This window comes from Miscanthus floridulus, chromosome 10 (assembly GCF_019320115.1).
Source record: "Miscanthus floridulus cultivar M001 chromosome 10, ASM1932011v1, whole genome shotgun sequence".
Taxonomy (NCBI): Eukaryota; Viridiplantae; Streptophyta; class Magnoliopsida; order Poales; family Poaceae; genus Miscanthus; species Miscanthus floridulus.
This window is the reverse complement of record NC_089589.1, coordinates 96656873-96680130: the sequence shown is the minus strand read 5'-3', so window position 1 is coordinate 96680130 and position 23258 is coordinate 96656873. Positions and strand designations below refer to the sequence as shown.

At 48.4% G+C, this 23258-nt stretch overlaps 1 protein-coding gene across 1 annotated transcript; it reads right to left on the bottom strand.

Annotated features, from left to right (window-relative positions):
• Positions 1 to 332: 332 nt before the first annotated feature.
• On the bottom strand, positions 333 to 949 carry LOC136489096 (uncharacterized). Its single transcript, XM_066485822.1, has 3 exons — positions 835 to 949; positions 577 to 669; positions 333 to 415 (listed from the first exon to the last, which is right to left on the bottom strand). The coding sequence occupies exons 1-3, from the start codon at positions 947 to 949 to the stop codon at positions 333 to 335; spliced, it is 291 nt and encodes a 96-aa protein (XP_066341919.1).
• Positions 950 to 23258: the final 22309 nt, after the last annotated feature.

Here is a 23258-nt window from a genome sequence, read left to right as displayed (position 1 = left end):
CCTCCTTCCTTCCTCCAACTATAAAAGGAGAAGCTAGGGTCCAGAGTAGGTGGATGATTGAAGTTTCTAGCTATAACGTATACAAAGAAAGAAGTAGGGTTGTTACCCTCACTGGCGGCTGGAACCTGGAAAATCTTGTGTTCGTTTTCCATCTGTGAGGATTGAGAGATCTATTCTATCGTTTTGGACGCTGACAGTTGTTGAAGGTGCATGGTGGGTACATGCTCCTTGTCGGGCACATCAAAGTGTTAACACAAATGTTCAGGCTAATAAGAACACCTTTTATTTTGCTGGCATGTTCTTGGTACCACAAAAGTCACATTTTACAGAGCCTACACTAGTGGTGGTATCGGATCTTTGTCGCAGCAGCATTGGTCCTTGAAAAAGTTTTTCTTGTTTATTATGCAGTGGGAGCAGTGGCGGATGCACGATGCGGGATAAGGGGGGCTAAAACAATGGAGATGTTGATTTGCATGAAGATTTAATGGTGAAATCAAGCTTTTGCTACAGTGATTAGTGGTGAAATCAAGCCATTAGGGGGGGCTGGAGCCCCCCCAGCCCCCCCCCCCCCCCCCCCCCCCCCCCCCCCCCCCCCCCCCCTTGCGTACTGCCTGCAGTCAATCTCTGCTAGTGGCGGCGGCGCTTTATTTTCCTGGCAGCAATTGAAGCCTACATATCCAACATAACAGACATCAAACCAGAGAGTTTCAGAGACTTCCTCCTGCAGCACTAGAAGCCTACATATCTAACACGTTAATTGCATGAAATTTACTGGGACACTAATTAATGTTTAGATATCATTGTAAATGAAGTATACGTAAAACTGTGGTTTACCTGAAAGGCTAGCAGCTCGGCAGGAGGGGAACGTAGCAGACATGATCCCAAGAACCAAGAACAATGCAGCCCACAGGTACACAATCCTTGTCGTAGAGATCTTGAGTAGTGCCATGAAGAAGAGAATCTTGCTACTCTCCTCTTTCTGTGACAAGCTAGGAGAAGATTTCTTATGTTTGTATTATGTATCTAGCTACTGTATTGGTATTTATAGGGAAGCACAACCATCTATCCTCATTTAACATATGTATCTTAATCAGATTTATGTGATCTACTAGATATCTTGCACTAGTGTTCTGATATCTTAAACTATCTTATTACACTACAATAAATACTTGAGTATCCATACTAATCCCATACAAAAATTTGATTCCTTACATTTATTTTAGCTAAGTATCTGGAGCAGTCCCCCATCCATGCTGTCGATTAGCAGTCACTATTGAGACCAACCATCCTCATTTAAAAATGTATCATAATAAGATTTATGTGATCTACTAGATATCTTGCACCAGTATTCTGATATCTTAAACTATCTTATTACACTACAATAAATACTTGAATATATATCCATACTAATCCCATACAAAAATTGGATTCCTTACATTTATTTTAGCTACTATATTACACGAGCGCTCGAATATCTTCTTAGACGCTATTAAATACAAGTATCTGGAGCAGTCCCCCATCCATGCTGTCGATTAGCAGTCACTATTGAGACCAACCATCCTCGTTTAAAAATGTATCATAATAAGATTTATGTGATCTACTAGATATCTTGCACTAGTGTTCTGATATCATAAACTATCTTATTCTACTACAATAAATACTTGAGTATCCAAACTAATGTGTTGCCTTACATTTATGGTAGCTACTATATTACACGAATATCCTCTTAGACGCTATTAAATACATGTATCTGGAGCAGTCCCCCATCCACTGTCGATTGAGCAGTCAATATACAAGTAAAAAAAATCGGGCTGGGCCCACTTTTTGTCGTAAAGTATATATTGAGACCAAAAATAGTGTCATACATGTCAATATGTCATCACATATAAACCATCACCACATGTACCTTGTGAAGTTTTCCCACAAAGTCATCAAAAAATGTGTGCACATTCTACACAACTTATATTGAAAATTTTCTGACCCTTTTATGACACCAAATGTATGTCACAAAATAATTAGTCAACTTGTGAAAATACTATTATTCACAAATATCAAAGGCAGACTATGGTTAGGGTGCGTTTTTGTGATGAAATACTATGCTAGAACAAGCAATCACTGTCAGAGCGTCATTTCCAGTCGTGCTGGAGCCGGTGGTGATTGCTTATCACCGGTGGTTCATAAGCCTAGGATCCAGAAAATTTATGGGAAGCAGTATTCGCCCGGCCGTGAAGTCACCTATCACTGCTAGCTCAAACCACCACCAAGAGGTGAAATATCACTGCCGGGTCATGCCACAAACATGTAGTGATAGGTATCATATATATCACTGTCGGCTAAGGCTATGAACCAACATTGATATATCATTGCCAGGTCAAACCACGAGCTGGAAGTGATATTTTCATATCACTGTTGGGTTTTATGATGACCCGACAATGTTCTTTGACTGCTGGATCCACCTAACCTTCATAATTATTGATTCGCCATTGTTGGATCCTTCTATCACCATTGCTTCTGGTTATAAAACTGTCGTCTGGATGTCCCCACGGACGGAGACTAGGTTGCTTGCATGTGATGGCCTCTTTTAGTCCAACAAATTAATTGGTTCACCATTTGTATATCTATGTCTAATACTAAATAGCCAAAAATTCTTCCACTAATTTTTTCGTCCAGCCTAATCACCGATTCCGTCTCGGCCACCCGCTCATGAAGTCCCACGTCTAGTTTTTTTCCTGTGGAGACGTTCCCGTCCGTGTCCTTTATCTCGCAAAGTCCCCGCATCTGTTTTTTCTTCCGTGAAGACGTTCCCTTCCGTGTGCATTGTCGAGTTCCTTTTTTTCTTTTTTCTTTTCCGCTTCCACTTTCCCATGTTTAGTTCTGACTTTTTTGTTGCTTCTTTTTTATCTCCTGTTTTTTTCTTATATAAAGAAAATAGAAAATAATAAATATAGTATTATGAGTCTTTGAACTCCTAATCGTTTCCTAAAAAATAAATATTTCCATCACTAAGGCCTCGATTGAAACGCAACGCAGGAATTTTTCCCTATTTCTGAATAACTTCCTGTGAAATTTCTGCATAATTCCTGTAAAATTCATGCGCTCGAAATAGGCCCTGAGTTGCTGATGTAATTTTAATTATATTAGGAATAAAACTTAGTTCCTGTGAAATAGGCCCTGAGACGAGACACCGCCACCACTACAAATGTCAAGAGTTTGGAGAAAAACGGACGGGGATGAAAGCGAGGAGAGACATGTTGGCACTAAGCATGTGGAGGAAGGTGTGGTGAAAACACAAACATAGCAATCGTCAACATGAGGAACAGGTCGCTACTCGCTAGCTGGCAGCATAGCACACACGACGTACGTACACGCAGCTTTGTTGCTTGTGATCGAAAGCGACGCTTAATTGGTACGTAAAAGGTGCCTGGGCAAGAAACAAAAATAAGACAAACGCTTGTCGCTCTCGGGCGTCAGCAGTAAGTACTGTAGGGTTCTAGGTTGCTACGATGAATGTAACGGTTATCTTCAAAAAGAGAAAAGATCTTATTGAGACCGGCCTCTCCAATGAATAACCCGATTTCATTGAAACCCTGCAATCGATCTATACGAGTAGTGTCCAACATTTCAAAGAAAGTTTGGAGACTCCGGGCGTGCATGATTGTGTCGCTCGCACCGCCGGTAGATCAACAGCTTCTGGACCGATTGAAATAAAATCCACATGGCGCCACAACAATGATGGAGCCGTTGATTGGCTAGCTATAGGTGCGAATACCTGCGATGCAGCTGAAATCAGAAACGAGGACAGGCACTGCCCGTGCGTGGGTCGCATGCATGGCCGCCATGCAGTCGCAGCTAGCGCCAGCGGCGTACGCGTCGCACTCGTACACACACATGGCCGTATATAAAGATGACCTGCGTGTCGCTTTTCCCCATGCATCTCCTCTTCCAAAGCTCCTCCCCGATCCCTGAGATTGTTGGGTCGCAAAAGGCAGGCAGGCTCCTCGATCGATCGGTTTTGACTGACGGAGACTGCAAGGGTGGTGGTCAGACTCATGATGAGTCGGTCACGCACTGACGAACGATAACTCCTTGTGTGTAGCGGACGTGACTTCCATATGGACCGCCATGTGCTACAGTAGGTAGGACTGTAGGAGTAGGGGCAGATTGTCAGCTTATGGTTCGGTTTGGATTCACACGCTTGACGACGCCTCATGCACGCACGCAGACGCAGCATCATCATCTCAACTGTTTCGTCGTCGGCCTCGAAATGTCAAAAGGACGATGGAGAAAAGAAAGCTGGAAATAATCAAAGGAAAATGCTAATAAGAGAACGTGCAGTCGGAGGGGATAACGCCCGCACGCCTCCCGCAGCCCCGCACCCACTCGTCCTCTGCCCATGTGGCCCCGTCTCTCTCTCTCTCTCCTCCGGGCGACCATGGTGGCGACTGGCGACGCGACGGATCCGTGCCTAACGAGCTCCGGCGGCCCGTGCCCGCGTCCCACTGCCTCCTTGTGTCCGCGTCCCACCGCCTCCCCTGCGCGCAACAATGAGGCAGCGGCGTCGGATCCGGCGGCGGCGGGGCCAAGTAGGCCTCCTCTTCCTCCTCCTCCTCCTCCTCCTCTCTCTCTCTCTCTCTCTCTCTCTCTCTCTCTCCCCCCTCTCCTCTCTCCTCCTGGATCGGGCTAGGGTTCCGGCGAGCACTCCCTTCTTCTCCAACTCCGGTGGGGTATAGATTGGCCGGACGTGGGGAGGTAAGTAGGGCAGGCGGTGGGCGTGGTTGGCGGGCGGTTTAGGGGAGCTGGCGGCGGTAGAGGCGGCCGGGCCAGGTCATGGCGGGAGAGGCTCTCCGGAGCTGGAGAAAATGGCGGCGGTGGGGAGAGGGGAAGAGGGCGGCTGCCGCGGGCGCTAGGGTTCGCTGAGGGGCCGGGGCAAGGGTGCCGGAGTCGGTGAAGAGGCTGCTGAGTTTTTTTTTAACTCAAATCTGCTATGCTAGAGTGGTGTGTGCGCTGGGAGTCTAAATCCTGGGCACGCATGAGTAGAAAAGCCCATAATCAAAAGCTGAGGCAGGTAAAGGAACGAAGACCGATAGCGACAGGGCTTGATATGAACGAGAAGGGTCTAACCTTTTGCCCCTGCCTAATATAACACGGATTAATCACGGTCTATTGTTTTGATTTGCATGCATGCATGCATCCACGCTAGTTTAGTTGCAGTTGCAGATGAAAAAAAAAGGACTTCCTCAAAAAAAAATTGAAATAGGAAAAAAAAGGAGTATTCTCTCTTTAATACCCTCACAAATGGAGGCTTTAATTTCCCAAGCCTCGACAAGTTCCAATAATCACCCAGCGGCCAACGCTTGAACGACCTACTCCACGTACACTTAGGCCACGTTCGTAGGCTTCGTTTAGATTGTCTCAAAATTCTAAGTTTTTTTTATTTTCTCTTCATCATATCAATTTTTGAACGCATGCATGGAGTATTAAATATAGGTAAAAAAAATAACTAATTGCACAGTTTGGTTGTAAATAACGAGACGAATCTTTTGAGCCTAGTTAGTCCATGATCGGACAAAGTTTGTCAAATACAAATGAAACCTGCTACCGTGTTCAGATTGTAAAAATTTGTAATCTAAACAAGACCCTAGGAAGAAATTCTAGCCAGATTGTTACTTTAATTTATATAAGCTTTCACTACCGGATTGATTGCTAGCCTCCTAAAGCTAAAGCTGTAACGGAACGAGCCCTTAATGGGCCTTCGATTCGTTCTTCTTTGTTTCCGACCATCCTTTCGCTGAAAGGTTCAATGACGCGTACTACGTAGTACAGTTCGTTCGTGAGCCCACACGGCCTGCGGCGGCTCTGCTAGCTGCTCCACGCCCACTGCTGGGCAGTCAGTGGGGACGGATCAAGTTTGGACTAGGAGTAGAATGGAAACGCACGGTCGATGGACCAAGACAGGCGGACCGACCTGCTTCTTCTTCGAAGTCACCAGAAGTAATCAAGTGTAATGCAGTAATATATAATAATGCATGTCATGTGCGGTGCCGTTGGTCGTCGATTCATACCACGTTCAATCATGGATTAATTAGGTTCAAAATATTCGTTTCGTGATTTTCAATTAAATTATGTAATTAGTTTTTTTTCATCTACATTTAATGCTCCATGTATGTATCGCAAGATATGATGTGATGGCTACTATAGTACTTTTTGGGAAACTTTGGGAACTCAACATAGCCTACCTGTTTAGTTTCCAAAAATTTTTGCCTCCTACAGTAAAAGAGCATGTTTGGACACATGCATGGAGTACTAAATATAGACGAAAAAAACTAATTGCACAGTTCTCGGCGAAATCACGAGACGAATCTTTTAAGCCTAATTAGTCCATGAAAAGCCTTAAGTGCTACAGTAACCCCACATGTGCTAATGACCGATTAATTAGTATCATTAGATTCGTCTCGCAGTTTCCTGATGGATTCTGTAATTTATTTTTTTATTAGTATCCAAAAATCTCTTCCGACATTCTTCTGACATATCCGACGTGACATTTTCACATACCCAACTAAACATACCCTAACTTGCTTGAACGAGGACTTACACGTACACGTACGTATGCATCACATGGAACGTCAAGGATGAACCACTGGATTCCAGACCGCATGCACGCAAATGTCGTACGCTCAGGTAAAGCTAGCTGCAATGTGCATGCTGCCACTGCGCCCGTTTTGAAAACGGCGAACAATAAAAGCGAAAGTGAACAGGAAAAATGTCGGATGAATAGCAACCGGAAAATGTTTAAAATTAGATGAACAGTGTCAGAAAGTAAACGTCAACATCATGAACCGTGCTAAACAGTAGCTGGAGCACGGAGGAGGCAGGAATTTATTCCTGGACGAGGGTTATATTATTATTATAATTAACTATTAGCCTTGTCGTAAATGATCGTAAATTTTTAGTTGAAATAGTATTTTTCTCTCATATAAATCAGTCAGTAATATTTTTTATGAATCAGCAACTATACGAACCAGCTAACCAAACAAGTTTTATATTCATAGCAGTTGTCGTCACACCTTAAAATATAGCAGTTTATTACCGGCCTGTGACCATTCCAAGAGATACATATCCATGTGACGCTGCTGGTATCATCTCCTATCTTGAGACTTGGCCGGACGGGCACGGTACAGCAACACACAGTCCCCATCGGCTTGTGACCAGCAGTCTGTGGCCTGTGATGTGCATACGTACGTACTATATGGGTCGCAAAAGGGACGCAGGCTCATCCATTGACTGACGCAGACTGCACGCAGCAGCAGGCCATGAGGCACCATCACTCCTACTCCTACGGATCCAGCAAAGAGACACACAGGCCACAGACTGCTGGTCACTAGGATGAAAACAGTACAGATATTTTCTGACCGTGGCCTTATTTAGATTGTAAATTTTTGCAATTTGGACATTATAGCACGTTTTGTTTGTATTTGACAAATTTTGTCCGATCATAGACTAACTAGGCTCAAAAGATTCGTCTCGTGATTTACAACCAAACTGTGCAATTAGTTATTTTTTCTACCTACATTTAATGCTCCATGCATGCGTCCAAAAATTGATGTGATGGAGAGAGAGTGAAAAAACTTGGAATTTGGAGGTGATCTAAACAAGGCCCGTATTCGAAACCGAATCCATTTAGAGAGGTTGGGATCTGTCCGTATCTAAGTCCAGATATCTAATATCCGATACTGTATCCATATCCGAATACTCAAATCGCATATTTATGATGTCGATATCCAATCGTATCCTATCCGACATAGTTGACACTATCCGTATTTAAATCCAAATCTAGACAAAAATATAAAAACAAATATAATATCGATGATATCCGTCCGTATCTGATTCATTTTCATCGTCACACTGCTACAGTAGGGAGTACGTAGGACGGACCTGACTTTCCATTGACGAACAGTCGGTAGGAGCAGGGCAGTGGCAGATTGTCAGCTTAGGAGTCCCCAATCGATAGGCTAGGAGAAATTTCATTGGCTGCTGAGAACAGACAAGAAAACGCTAGCGACTCCGCGCGTGTTTAGTTAAAAAAAAAAAAGTTTGGAACTTTAGGTTACTGTAGTACTTTCGTTTTTATTTGGTAATTAGTGTTTAAATATAGACTAATTAGGTTTAAAACGTTCGTCTCGTAATTTCCCACCAAACTGTGTAATTAGTTTTTTTTCGTCTACGTTTAATGCTCCATACACGGACAACAAATATTCAATATGATAGGTACTGTAGCACTTTTTAATATTTTGAGGTGGAACTAAACACAGTCTCAGAAATCGCTGGACTCGCACGTACTGTAGTATTCCCAGAAGACGCTCTCTCTCAGCCTGCTGTTCTACACAGAAATGTTCACAGCTTTTTCTAATTTTTTATTGTTTTTTATCTCCTGCTCGGCCGGCGATTTCACACTGCCGTTGAGGACGCCCAAATGGTTGGGTTGGATTCATCGGCTGGACGGAAATGGCCACAGTTCACGTTGGATTTTACTGTTTATACTAAAATTTTGTTAGAGAAAAATATAGCTCCGATTGAAAAAAAAAAAACAAGCCAGCCAGCCGAAAACGACCAGCCGAACACGGCAGACGCCTCATGCACGCTCGCAGACGCAGCACAGATGGCACCATCTCAACTGTTTCGTCGGCCTCGAAATGTCAAAAGCAGGATGGAGAAAAAAAAATTAAAGCTGGAAATAAATAAAAGCTGAGGTAGGTAAATGAACGAAAAGTTAGTACGTAGCAGATCGAACACAATGCCAAAGGCATGCATGTTGGCCATATATAAAACGACGACAAGACCGATAGCGACAGTGCTTGACATATCAACGAGAACGGTCTAACCTTTTTGCCCCTAATATATAACACGGATAGACTAAACACGGTCTATTGTTTTGATTTGCAATGCTAATAATGCATGCCATGCTTGAACGAGGACCTACGTACGGCGTGCAGGAGCGAGTCGGCATGGTCGGGTGGTGGACAAGTGACATCTATTTCTTTTTCTTATTATTTTTGGAATGCAGTGACATCTACTATTTCTATATAGTACGGAGTACTATCTAAGTATATGGAATCAATCAATGAACACCGCTGCTGGATTCCAGAGACCGCATGCACGCAAATGTCGTACTCCTACGCTCATGTACAACTGCAATGTGCACGCACCTCTCCTTTCTTTCTTTCTTTTTTTAAAAAAAATTGCCTGCCTATATTTCTGCACTACTCTACGTGCTCCATCCGGCTCTAAATAACTGTCGGTATTAGAGTGCGTGCCGCACACATTTTAATTTGATTTATAAAAAATACGTACTACAATATTTTTATCTTCAAATAAATTTATTTAAAAAAAATATATTCAAAGATCTTTTCAATGATACTAATTATATACCATAAATATTAATATTTTTTAGTATGTATTTAGTTAAACTTGTTTCTCGTTAAACAAAAACGATAGATATTCATGGACAAAGGCAGTACTAGTCGTTACTGTAACAACCAGCCAAGTCCAAAGCTATTACATCTCGCTATATATCTTCAAAAAAACATACGAGATACGTACAAACTCTTCGATCAGAGGTTTTGGACTTTGGACGTCGCGTCGTCAGGCACGACCTGTTCCGATCCGCTGTAGTACGTTTGCCTGTTTCCTACGTAGCCGGGGCGTGCTCACGTCTACTCGTACGTACTTTTTCCATTCCAAATTACAAATCACTTTGACTTTTTTACTATATTTATTTTTGATATGTATTTAGATATAATATATATCTAGAGATATAAAACAAAATAAATATATAAAAAATCAAAACAACCTATAATTTGGACGGATCGGAGTACTTCTCTGTGTCTTCTCTTCCGCAAAGTACAAGCCGTTGTCGTCACACCTTAATATATAGTTTAACCGGTGATACATCTATGCATATCCATCAGTAGTAGGCATGGCATGACATCGTCACGCGGGCCGTCGTGTCATCGTCCGGCTTATATGCATACGACATTTTATTTCGATATATACAACGTATACTATACTCCATATCTCATCTCGTTGACTAACTCGTTTGTCCCGTACGTGTTGATACAGACAGATTCAGTCGACGCCACCCGTGAGCGCAGCAAGTATATATACCTATGTGACATTTGGAGTTCAAGCAACACGCCCACAACGGGACAGCACACTGAAAACTTTGTTGGTTTATACGACGGCCGCAGCTTAACCCTTTTGGACCTTTTGCTAATATATATCTTTTTCCCCCTATAATTCACAGTATAGATGCTAAATGCCACGTACACTCTCCCCTAACCTAAGCATGCAGGAAGACACAAACCCGGGGTCCCCAATGGACCCACTTCCTAGCAAAAATTCGACCTAGTAGACGGTGTAGCAACAACGCACGCCTCTCGTGCCAGCCTGGATACCTAATGACAGACCGGGGAAACGATCCGGTCCCCGACCGGAAGGCTTGGCCAAGGTGTGGACATAGTCCGACTCCGACCTCCTTTTTCGACCAGGGACACGCCGGACCTCTGCTTTTAGCTCTTCCCCGACCGATATGGTCGGGCCCGACTAGGAACGACCGACCGGGAATGTCCGCTCGGTGAGGACTCAGGGATCAGGCAGAGCAGATAAGGTAAGGCGCTTAAGTCAAACCGCAATATCGATGGTCGTACCCTGCCATACCCTGCGCACCTGCAGGACGGTGCCACCAGGCCACGCCAGAAAGCCCTATGCAACCTTCCAGGCGTGTCAGAACCCAAACAGTATTATAGGCGTCAACATTTGCCACCAGGCAAATGCGGTAGAGCCTACCACACGCATCTAGACATAAACAGTATTGTGGGCGCACTATAGTTGCCCGGATTGGGGCAAGAGGTCGTGGCTGCACCACAGCCGGACCCGGCGCCCGCTCCACACCAACCACCTGTGCACAAATGGCTCGAGCCGAACCATGACGCTCATAGTGTCATCAACAATCGACGCCATGCCCGGCACAATGATGACGTCCATCAAGTGGCGGCGAGAGCAGGCGGCATGGGCCCTAGCCTGCCCATTGAGGAGTGTAGAGACATGCATCCTAGGCATGGTGGCTGACCAAATGACCGGAGCCCTAGCCCGGATGCCCCGGGGCCACGGGCCTTTGGTCGTCGCATCTAGAGAGCGTTGTTCCCACAGTGCTTCTGACCACCCACCAACATCACCACATACACTGGGTAAACGAACCTCGGTATATGGCTCAAAGACTTATGGCTCGCCTACCGAGCTAGAGGAGTGGATGATGACCACTTCATCAATCAGTATCTCCCCATCTGTGTGGCAGAGCAAGTTCGAGCATAGCTCGAATTTCTCCTGGCCGACAGCAACCATGATTGTGCAGATCTCAAGAGGGTCCGTGTCAAAAATTTTCAGGGGACATATGTCCATCCTGGGAATTCCTGGGACCTCAAGAGCTGCCAGCAGGAGCCCAACGAGTCCCTACAAGATTACATCCATAGGTTCTCAAAACGGTGCAACTCCCTTCCTTATGTCATTGACACGGACATCATCAGTGCGTTCCTCTCTGGGACAACCAATGAGTCCTTGATCCACAAGCTTAGCTATCTGAAGCTCTGTACCACCTGACCTTCTCCACATCACCACAAACCAGGCCTCCGGCGAGGAGGCGGTCGGGGCAGTCTTCAGTGGGGGTCGGGACAAGGGCAAGGCCTAGCGTGAGGAGAAAGGCGAGGGCCCATCCACACAAAGGGGCAAGAAGAGTAAGAAGAATCGGCGTCGATCGACCAACCCCGCTTTGGTCGCCATAGCCGATCATGCGGGCAAGCAGCCCCAGCAGGGCCAGCCCGACCACTTCGACAAGCTCATGGAGACTCCATCCACCAACCACGCCTACCTCGTCAAGCACCTATACAAGGACTGCGAGCTCCTCAAGCGCTTCCTACGATAGGCTGGCAAGCCGAAGGAAGGGAAGGGCAAGGAGGAGGTGGCCAGGAAAGGAGGAATGGCGGGCAAGGATGATAACGGCTTCCCCGACCCCGAGGAATATCTCATGACCTTTGGGGGATCCAACACCATCCACTCCAATCGCTAGCACAAGGTACGCTATAGAGTGGCATGTGCCGCCGAGACAGTCGTCCCCTCTTTCCTTAGTTGGTCGGACTCCCCAATCACTTTTGATCAGAAAGACCATCCTTCCCACATCACTCGATCGGGTCGCTACCCGATCGTCATCGACCCCATTTCCTCAAGAAATGCCTCACCAAGGTGCTGATGGACGGAGGCAGCGGCCTCAACATTCTCTACGTCGACACCCTCGATGCCATGCGCATCTCCTAGTCGGTGCTCCACCCAGTGAGCTCTCCCTTCTACGGCGTGATCCCATGGATGCAGGCGTACCCACTTAGGCAGATCGACCTGCCCATCACATTTGGTGACCAAGCCAACTTTCACTCAGAGGTCCTCACCTTTGAGGTGGTCGACTTTCCAGGGTCCTACCACGCCATCTTGGGACGGCCATGCTACGCCAAGTTCATGGTGACCCCCAACTACACCTACCTAAAGTTGAAGATGCCGGGACCAAACGACATCATCACTGTGGGTAGCACCTTTTCGCACGCCTACACGTCCGACCACGAGCACTACGAGCTTGCCTCGGTGATCATCAACTCTGTTGAGCTCCTAGAGCTTGGGAATTCATCGACTCCAGCAGTCCCAGACTGCAACGAGCCGACCTCCTCAAGTGCCTTCCACCCGACAAAGGAAACCAAGGCAGTGGGGATCGACCCCGCCGCCCCGACCAAGACAGTGCGGATCGGGACTAAGCTCCTGAACAAATAGAAAAGCGAGCTCGCTGACTTTCTACATGCCAATCATGATGTCTTCGCATGGAAACTTTCTGACGTGCCGAGCATACCAAGGGACGTCACCGAGCATGCATTACACCTCGCCCCGGGCTTGAAGCCCGTCAAAGATCGCTTGCATCGCTTTGATGATGAGAGGTGCAGGGCCATAGGCGAGGAGATCGCCAAACTCCTAGCAGCTGGGTTTATCAAAGAAGTATACCACTCTGACTGGCTAGCTAATCCTGTTCTTATGAAAAAGAAGACCAAAAAATGGAGAATATATGTTGATTATACTGGTCTCAACAAGGCATGTCCAAAGGACCATTTTCCTTTGCCATGCATAGACCAGATAGTCGACTACACCTCAGGATGCGAAATCCTCTCCTTTCTTGATGCCTACTCAGGCTACCACCAGATCATGATCAAAGAGTCCGACCAGGTTGCGACTTCATTCATCACCCTATATGGTTCATACTGCTTTGTAACTATGCCCTTTGGTCTGAAGAATGCCGACGCCACCTATCAACGGTGCATGCAGCGATGCTTCACCAACCAAATCGACCCGCCTGACCAGCCTAACCAAGTCGAGCGGCCAAAACCAACAATCACCGTATATGTAGATGACATAGTGGTGAAAACGGCTCAAGCTAGTGACCTAATCGTAAATTTGGCTGCAACATTCGTAAACCTCCGAAGATTCAATATCAAATTGAATCCCAAAAAATGTGTTTTCAGAGTTCTGAAGGGGAAGCTCCCTGGATACATCGTGTCTGAGCGCGGCATCGAAGCCAACCCCAAAAAAATCATGGCCATCTCCAACATGGGCCCTATATGCAATGTCAAGGGCGTACAGAGGCTCACCGGCTGTTTGGCCACCCTAAGCTGGTTCATCTCTAGACTAGGGGAATGGGAGATGTCTCTCTATAAACTTCTCAAGAAGATAGATGCATTCGTATGGACAGAGGAGGCACAATAGGCTTTGGAAAGCCTCAAACCATCACTGATGTCAGTCCTAATCCTTGTTGCTCCTGAATGGGGAGAACCCCTCCTCCTCTACATCGCAGCAAGCAACCATGTTGTGAGCGCCACCCTCATCGTTGAAAGGGAGGAGCCAAGAAGCCCTGTGAAGGTTCAACGACCAGTGTACTTCATCAGTGAGGTACTCACCAATGCCAAGGCTTGACACTCCTAGGTGTAGAAGCTCCTATACGCCATGCTGATGGTGACCCAAAAGCTCTAGCACTACTTCACCGACCACGAGGTCATGGTCGTAACCTCATTCCCGCTGGGAGACATCATTTGCAACCGCGATGCTGCGGGATGAATCTCCAAGTGGGCTCTCATGCTCATGGGTCACGACATCATGTATGTCCCTCGCACCGCTATTAAGTCTTAGGCTCTTGCTGACTTCATCGCTGAATGAATGGAAGTCTAGCTCCTGACCCCGGGCGTCACCCATGAGTACTAGACATTGTACTTCGATGGGTCGGTTATGGTGCTCGGCTCGGGGGCTAGAGTGGTTCTGATCTCCCCGGATAGGAGTAGGCTCCGATACGCGATCCGTCTCCATTTTTTAGCCTCAAACAATGCCACAGAGTATGAGGCCCTCATCAATGGACTGTGCATCGTCGTCAAACTTGGCGCTACGCGGCTGTACGTTCACGGCGACTCGGAGTTGGTCATCAACCAAGTCATGAAGGAGTTATCCTGTAAGAGCCCACTCATGGCAGCATACTGCCAGGAGGTGCTGAAGCTTGAGGATAAATTCTAGGGGATCGAGCTACACCATGTCCCCCGAAAGGACAATGATGCTGCCAATTTTCTCGCAAAATTGGCTGTCAGGCAGGTTCCGTCTCCGGATGGGGTCTTCATCAATGACCTTCATGAACTGTCTGCCCGCATCCTAGAAGGTCCGATCTAGACACACCCCGATGCTGACCCAGCACTCGGGGGCTCTGACTCCAGTGCCTCCATGATGACGTCGCCCACTGACGTCGCCGTGGTGGCACTCGATCAAACTGACTGGCTAGTGCTGCTACTCGCCTATCTCCTCAAGGAGGTTCTCCCACCTGAAAGGACTAAAGTGCAATGGATTGCTCGATGCGCCAAGACATTTGTCGCGATCGGTAACGAACTCTACAAACAAAGTCCGTCGGGAGTACTCATGAAGTGCGTCCCAGGCGACAAAGGGAAATAGCTCCTCCTCGAGGTCCATGCCAGAATCTATGGACATCACGCGGCCCTAAGGTCGCTGGTCGAAAAAACCTTTCGCCAAGGTTTTTACTGGCCCATGGTGCTACGAGATGCAGAGGAGGTCATCCGTAGATGTGAGGGATGCCAGTTCTACACTCGACAAACGCACTTGCCGGCATAGGAGCTTCAAACCATCCACATCACCTGGCTGTTCGCAATCTGAGGCCTCGACATGGTAGGACCCCTCAAAAAGGGCCTAGGTGGCTTCACTCACCTAATCATAATGGTCGACAAATTCACCAAGTGGATAGAGGCAAAACCCATCCCCAACATCCACTCGGAAGAGGCAGTCAAGTTCATCCTCGACATCATCTACCGGTTCAGTGTTCCTAACTGTATCATCACTGACCACGGAACTAACTTCACTGGGAAGAAGTTCCTGGACTTCAGTGATGGATACAACATCAGGATTGACTGGGCCTCAGTCAGACATCCACGTACTAATGGTCAGCTCGAGTGTGCCAATGGCATGGTCCTCCAAGGACTCAAGCTAATTATCTTTGACCGACTCAACAAGTACGTCGGGCGATGGGTCATAGAGGTCCCAATGATCCTCTAGAGCCTAAGGATGACCCCAAACCAGTCCACAGGGTTCACACCTTTCTTCCTGGCCTATGGAGCTGAAGTGGTGCTGCCCTCCGACCTCAACTACGGTGCCCCAAGAGTGAAGGCCTTCGACCACGACCGAGCTGTGGAGGCTCAACAATACTGAAAGTGTATCTAGCCCTTTAGTGGGTTTTGGATGATTGATTGACAACGTGATTAAAGGACTAACCTATTTGCTAAGTGTGGACAGGTAATAGGTTATCTCATAGGTACTTAATGAAACCCAAAATGATGTGTTGTTGTGTAAACAATCTAGTTCAAGCATAAGACAACAATGCAAATAGAATTCATGCAAAGGCTTATTTATTGTGAGATTTCCATGTTCTATGTGAAAGCAAGCTTGTAAGAATTAATTAATAAGACATAAGGGATTGCATATGGATTGGTCTTATATTTGAAGCTTGCTAAATTGAAATGAAAAAAGATAACAATACATGAATGGATGATTCAACACAAGATGTGACTTGATGGCTTGAGATGGTGAAAATAGCAAGGAAAGGCTTCGAGGTACTAAGCAAGGGTAAAGGGCAAGCGATGGCTTGGCGGCCGAAGAACCTAGCTAGGGTGAAGAAGGAAGTACTTGCATTTAGTTGAGGTACTAATCAAGCTATGATGGCCACGTTTATGTGGAGGATCAAATCACTATTGGAGTGTTTGATGGAAGTGACTTGATACATTTTGGAGTTATTCATATTTGATGAATGGAATCAAGTCACGTGCTCAAGATGGCTATGCACAAGTGTAAAGATCAATATCAACATGTTGGCACCCTTATTTGGTGAAGATTGAAAAAGACGGCATTAATTCAAAAGAGGTCAACTCAAGTGGTATAAATTCATTTTTCCTTTTATCTTGAGTTTAATAGGTATGCCATACTATTAAGAGGGATACATCATGTTGATGGATAATATTTCATAAGTGCTCAAGCCAACCCATGTGAGTTTTGAGTATTTGAGCGACAAAAGAGCTAACTTTATTTTTGCTGGTCTGGCCATACCGGACGTGTTCGGTATAGATACCGGACGTGTCCGGTATTTACCCAGCAATGGTAAAATTATTGTTCTCGGGTTGGTTCATCGGGAGTTCCGACGGTCGGAAGTTCCAGCATGTGTCGGGAGTTCCGACACCTCACAAACTTCAACTCAGTTACACGGTTTTCAAAATTGCTGAGGGTCGGGAGTTCCGACGTGAGTCGGGAGTTCCGACACCTCACAACTTCACTGTAACTTAGTTACCGTTGGCGCAGTGTAAGTTATACCGGACGTGTCTGGTATGCATACCGAACGTGTCTGGTATTACAACGGCTATAAAACGGCTAGTTTTTCTAAGGGGGCTATAAATACCCCCAAGCCTCCACCTTTGGATGCTGCTGATTCTGCTGATACACACACACGTTTTTAAGCCTTGCTAACTCTCCCAACCCTCTCTTAGTGAGTGATTGATCAAATTTGTCAAATCAAATTGTGGGTCGAGTGAAATTCAAAAAGAGAGCAATTCAACCACTTGAGCACTTGTGCATATTGTCAATCTCATGATTCGCATCTGTTACTCTTGGACTCTTCGGTCCTAGATGGTTAGGCATCACCGGAGAGCACCCGAGAGATTGTGGTGTGCCTTGGAAAGTTTGTAACGGTCGATTCCGCCGCCTCAGAATCAACTAGTGGAAGGAGGAAAAGGAGTTGGAAAAGACTCCGGCTAGAGTGACCTTCGTGGTATCCTCTAGGGCTGACCTTCGCTGGGTCACCCGTAGCCCCCTCAACGGAGAGTAGGACTCAAACGAGTCTAAACTTTGGTAAAACAAATATCGTGTCTCAATACGCATTTCATTTGATATTTGTATTGCTCTAGCTCTTGCGCTGGTTCTCTGTGTATATTATCATCGTCAGTAGATACTTGCAGTTTGGTTTGAAGATAGAAATCGAAGGGAGCAACTTTGGGGCTGCTTTGCAGAAATCGTGTATATCAGACACGTCCGGTATTCATACCGGACACGTTCGGTATTGATAACTATGCCAGGCTGCTTTGCAGAACATGTTCATATTGGACACGTCCGGTATAACTACCGGACACGTCCGGTATTTGAGCTCAGTACTGAATTTATTTGATCCTTGCCCTAATCGTTGTGATGCAGGATTGTGGCTCCTAGATTTATTTAGTATCTTTTACATACTCTATGGCTAACTTGTGAGGGGTGGTATTACTCTTATTTGGAGTTTCCATTTTGGAAACTCCCTTTACTAATCATTTCCGCATTTAACGGTGTTAATTTTTAGAAATGCCTATTCACCCGCCCTCTAGGCGGCATCCTAGGTCCTTTCAAATACGCAGTCGACCTGCTCAAGGAGGCCCTAGAGATGATCATCATCCGCTCCGCTCGCTTCCAGCAGACTCTCCATAGGTACCACGAAAGAAAAATCAGAGGGAGAATCCTCGAGGTTGGAGACCTCGTGCTTCGAAGGACTCAATCAACCAAAGAGAAACACAAACTCTGTTCGCCTTGGGAAGGACCCTATATGGTGACCGAAGTGATCCGACCAGGTGCCTACCGACTGAAGGACGACAACGGCGATGTTCTCACCAACACTTGGAACATCGAAAGTTACGTCGTTTCTTCCCCTAAAAATTCGTTCTTACCGCTTTTTTTCATTCAACGTTCGCTCCTACAAAGCACCCTAGCCCGAACACTTTTGGCCTACGTCGATTAGGGGCTCCATGGGGGTGTGATACCACCCCTCTTTTTTTACTATCATATGGTAAATGCTTTTTTACCCGAATGAAAGGGTAGTTCATTCCTTTAATTACCTTACGTGACTTTGCTTTAAACATTCCGACCGATCGCACCCCACCACTACCTGCGGCTACGAGCAGCTAAGCCTCATGGGCCATGCTGGGGCTCTTAAGGTTGCAGCCTATAGGACAAACGGGCAGGTGCAAAAAAGAAAGAATAAAAACAGAGCTATGATAGGGTAAAAACAAGGAATAGATGGGACAAGCTTCCCCGAATGAAGTGATTCGTCACAAAAACAAAGTTGCTATATTCATGGATACACAAAATCGTTTACATAGGGACTCCCCCATGAACTTACCCCTTACACATATTGCTTATTTCTACTTTACATGCTATTGTGGCTGCCCAGCGACATCGGCTATCGACGCGACCGGTGAAGATAGGGGCTGCTCACTCTCCGGCTGGACGACGTTTGGCTCGGTCGGAGGCGGGGCGATGTCCGCTTCCGACCTAGGCTCCACTCCATCTATAGGCTGGGCGATGTCCTCTTGGCTCGCACCTTTAGCCGCATTCGCACGGCGAGCCTCCATCACCCATTGTGTGGAGACTTGCTCTGCCACCAATTGTGGTTATGGCAGCAAGCTCTCCCCGAGCGCATGGATGGTGTTCGGGTTCTAGCCGTCGGCATACCCACTATAGATGCCAGCAAAGTCTAGGTCCGGGTGGTGCATCGCCACTGAAGTTAGCACCCCCGACATTCCGTAGAACATCCCATCGGTGTTGAGTGCCCAAACTTTGTTCGGGACCTCCGCCAGTTGGATGGCGGGCGTGCTAGAGCTCAGCGCCGACCCGAACACCTCCGAGACGATGACCTAGGTGATGTTACGGATCTAGTCAAGCTTCCCCTTGAGAGCATGTCACTCTTCAATGGACTTGGCCAGCGCCTCCGCGCTCCAACCGATCGTCGCCTTGGCAGTCTCTAGGTCTTGCTCTAGAGAAGCAGCCTTACTGCCCAGCTCTAGAAAAAGGATGACAAACTCAGAAGCAGGCTAAAGGAAAAAACCAAGACATCAAAAGCAGAATAGGTACATACCAATGAGGGTGTTCTCGAGGATGGAGAGTCCTTCCTCCTGTCGAGTCACTTGCTCGCACAGTTGGGCATTCACCTCCTCTGTCCCAACCACCCGACCCTAGAGCGCGAGCACTTCCTAGTCGACCTCCTACCGGGCCTTTTGCTCTGACTCCAGGGCCTCTAGGGAACTTTGGAGCGCCACCTCTATCTCTGCTAGGGACTTCTAGAGCGTCGCCTCGGTCTCCACCTGGCGGACCTTCGCCGCGTTGAGTCCCCACTCAGCGGTGGTCGCCCGCTCCACCATGAGCAATTCCGCTGCCCACGCCTCTGTCACCTCGGTCGCTTGGTCTTGAGACTCATGGTGGGTGGACTCCAGCTAGCGCTTGACCTCGGCAACCCACCACGACATCGCGGCCTCCCAGGCATGCTCGTCCTAGAGGAAACGAGACTTACGGCTCGACATCTCCTCCAAGCCCTACAAAGCAAGAGGCAGGCGTGCTAAGACAACCAGTGGAAGACCAAGGAGCTAAGGACGAATGCAGAAAACTTACCTCTACGACCCGGGGTAGGTCGACTGTGACCGCTTGTTGGATGACCTTGACCCGCTCCAGGGCCTCCTCCAGCTTCACCCTAGTTTGGGTGAGATTGGACTCCATGGCAAGTCCTCTCACCCCAAGTACATCCTAGAGCTGCACCTCCTTCTCATCTCAAAGGACGAACCAAACTTTTCATGGGTCGCTAGGGCAGGGCCACACTAGGTTGGTGGTCGCCCCCGACGACGGGACCACTGCCAGCTCCTACGACGACACCGGTGGCTCCACCTCGGTGATTGCCTCGTGGGGCAAGGGGTCTCCACCTCCTCAACCCCGTGGCCCATCAGAGATGCTCTGCCTCTGGCTTGGCCACGTCTCCTCCTGACCTAGACAACTCCAACTAGAAGGGCGAGCCATGCGTCCATCCGTAGGGCAAGGAAGGGAGCCTGGTCTCCCTCCTCTATTCTACCATGACTGTTGGGGGAGGGGCCGCAAGGGTCACCTCCAACCCAACCTCCGCCATCGGCGCCGTGATCGCCACCATCACCTCCGCTACCACCGCCACCATAGTTGCGATCGGTAGGGAAGGCACCACCCCTGGAGGGGAAGGACGCACTGCCGCCACCCTGCTCTCACCGCCGCTCATTGTGATGTGCTGTAGGGCTCTGAAATCTCAACCTGCTGGCAATGGGCTCACCGGACGAGGGCCGCTCGCAAGTCGCGAGCTGCGCCCCCTCACTTTGACTGAGGGTGGAGTCTACCTGGTCGGCTCATGATCGGCCCACGCATCGCCATGACCATCGGCTCGTGGCCCACCGACCAGAGGAGCTAGTGGGGCATCCCCCCATTGTGGGTCGCACACCGACGCTGGCCCCAATGATGCGTGGGTGCGAGCTCACTCCTTTGACCGCCTAGCCTATCCTGTCGTGCCCAGAGCAGGTGGGGACAAGGCCGATGATGCCTCCGAGGGGCACGATGACCGCATCCTCTTTGCCTCCCGCTCGCCGATGGTGTCCAAGCTGATGGCATGCTTCCTTGGCATGAGAACATCATCATGCCTCTCTGCCTCCCGCCGACCGCTGGGGGACGCGGCCATAGGCTCGCGATGCTCCACCGAAGTCACGACCTCCCGGCCTCCCTCATCCTCGGAGGAGATCATGTCATCACCCATCTTCTTGGGATCCTCTGACTCGAGCTCTGCCTTGACGTCGCTCCTGTTCTCCCCGACCCGCACGTGTCAGGCGATATCCTACTCCTTCTGGTGCCTCCTCCGAGTCTTCTCAGCTCTCTTTTTCTTCCAGTCATCTGTCGCCTCCTTTAGGGCCACCTGCCGAGCCACGCCCTCTGGCCCCTTCGAAAGATGCGGTCGGGACTTGTAACATTAAAGTCCCTACAAAATGGACGACTCGAAGTCAAGATTATAGGATAGCAAGATTGAAAGGGACATGAAATAAGGAGAGGAGAACATACTAGGTTGGACAGCTTCGAGGAGTAAAGAGGTCTAGGCTTCCCTTCGAGGGTCTCTTTGGCCCTCAGTTGCAGCACCAGGTCTAGTCGGCTCCAGACTTTGTCCTTTGCTAACTCCTCCAGCAACGCGCAGTTGGGGTCCGTCGGGCTGGTGTACATCCATATCGGCCACGTCCTCTCGCTAGTAGGGTGACCCAATGGCAAAAGGTGTAGAACACCCACAACCCATCAAGGCCCTACTGCACCAACTTCTGGAGCTTTGTCCCAATGATCTCTAGCTTATTCTGCCAGCTAGAAGGGCCCCATGACCAGCTATCCCGCCTCTCCGTCCTTCTACCGGTGAACGGCGGGAATGGCACCTCTGTCGGGTTCCTAATGTAGAACAACTCCCCATGCCACCCCCAGTTGGAGTCGCAAGGGGAGTACGTGGGATAGGCGCTCGATGAACTTGGCTTCTTCTGTAGCGCGAAGCCCCCCAATGGCGCGATCCTAAGTGGCTTCCCTTCCGATAAGGCTCGACCAGAGAAGATCCGCTAGAAGAAATTCACATGTGGCTTCATCCCGAAGAAGGCCTCATAGACGGTGATGAAGCCAGCAACGTGCAACACCCTAGTCGAATTGATGTGCTATAGCTCCTGGCCCCACTGATTGAGGAGCCCACATAGGAACCAGTGCGCGGGGTATCCTAACCCACGCTCATGGAAGGCGAGGAAGGAGATGACCTCACCGGCCCAAGGATGCGGGAAATCCTGCCCTATAGGAGCCCTCCAGTGCACCACCTCCTTCGGCGACAGCAGCCCCTTCTCGGCAAAGGCGGCCAGCACCGACTCGCTTACGTTGGACGACCTCTAGCTTGACATTATGCTTTGAATTCACAAAATAGATCCGTGAGTTCTCCTCTCCCTCACTCTACCCTCTCTCACTTAGGAACCGCCATAGCACGAACGCTCTTGGCGAGAAGGAAGAAGGATGAGAGGTGGCAGTTGGGGAATAGGCGAAAGAACAGGACGAAAGCCCTCTCCCTTCCTCTATTTAAGGAGGAGGCTCAGCAGTTGGGGAAAGGCGAAGAATTAGGGCCAAAAACCCTCTCCCTTCCCCCATTCAATGCGGATGGGATGCGGCGGGACGTGTCCTGACCGATGGGATGCACCCTGCTCGATGACATGGCACCTAGATAGATGGGATGTGGCCTAGGCATGGCCCACCACTACCGCACGCTGGGCGCAGGAAACAAGGCGCAACCACGCACAGGCGGCCCTTCGCCTTCCCAGGCAAGACTTAGAAGGGCCCAACAATGGTCACTCGAGCCATCAAGGCAAGCGACGTTAGCTCAGCCCCTTCGATTGTGGAAAACCATGGACGGGGTAACGCACAGAACTAGACCAACCCCTACCAAGCCTAACGGGGCTCGGGTGCTCAGGTCGCTCGACACCGACTCGGGAAATCAACCGACCACGCTGGTCGTGAGTGGGACAAACACGGGTAAACACCCCGAACGACAGTCTGTGGCCCTAGGAGTGAGTACCAAGATGCTCAGCCTCCAACCGACTCACCCGTCGGACGCAGGCTCGGGGGCTACACCCACGGGTGTGCTCACGCGCACTCGCTGTCAAAACAGAAAATTCCCCTACCGCTAAGACAAAAAAACCCTAGATGATTCTACCCTAATCACCCGAGGGCTACACCCGTGGGTGCGCTCGCGCGCACCCGCCGTCAAAGATAAAAAAAAT

Coding starts and splice junctions, on each gene's coding strand:
- LOC136489096 (XM_066485822.1), bottom strand. CDS start 949: ATGGCACTACTCAAGATCTCTACGACAAGGATTGTGTACCTGTGGGCT. Junction 670..834: donor CCGAGCTGCTAGCCTTTCAG/GTAAACCACAGT, acceptor TTGGATATGTAG/GCTTCAATTGCTGCCAGGAA. Junction 416..576: donor GGGGGGGGGGGGGGGGGGGG/GGGGGGGGGGGG, acceptor GCATCCGCCACT/GCTCCCACTGCATAATAAAC.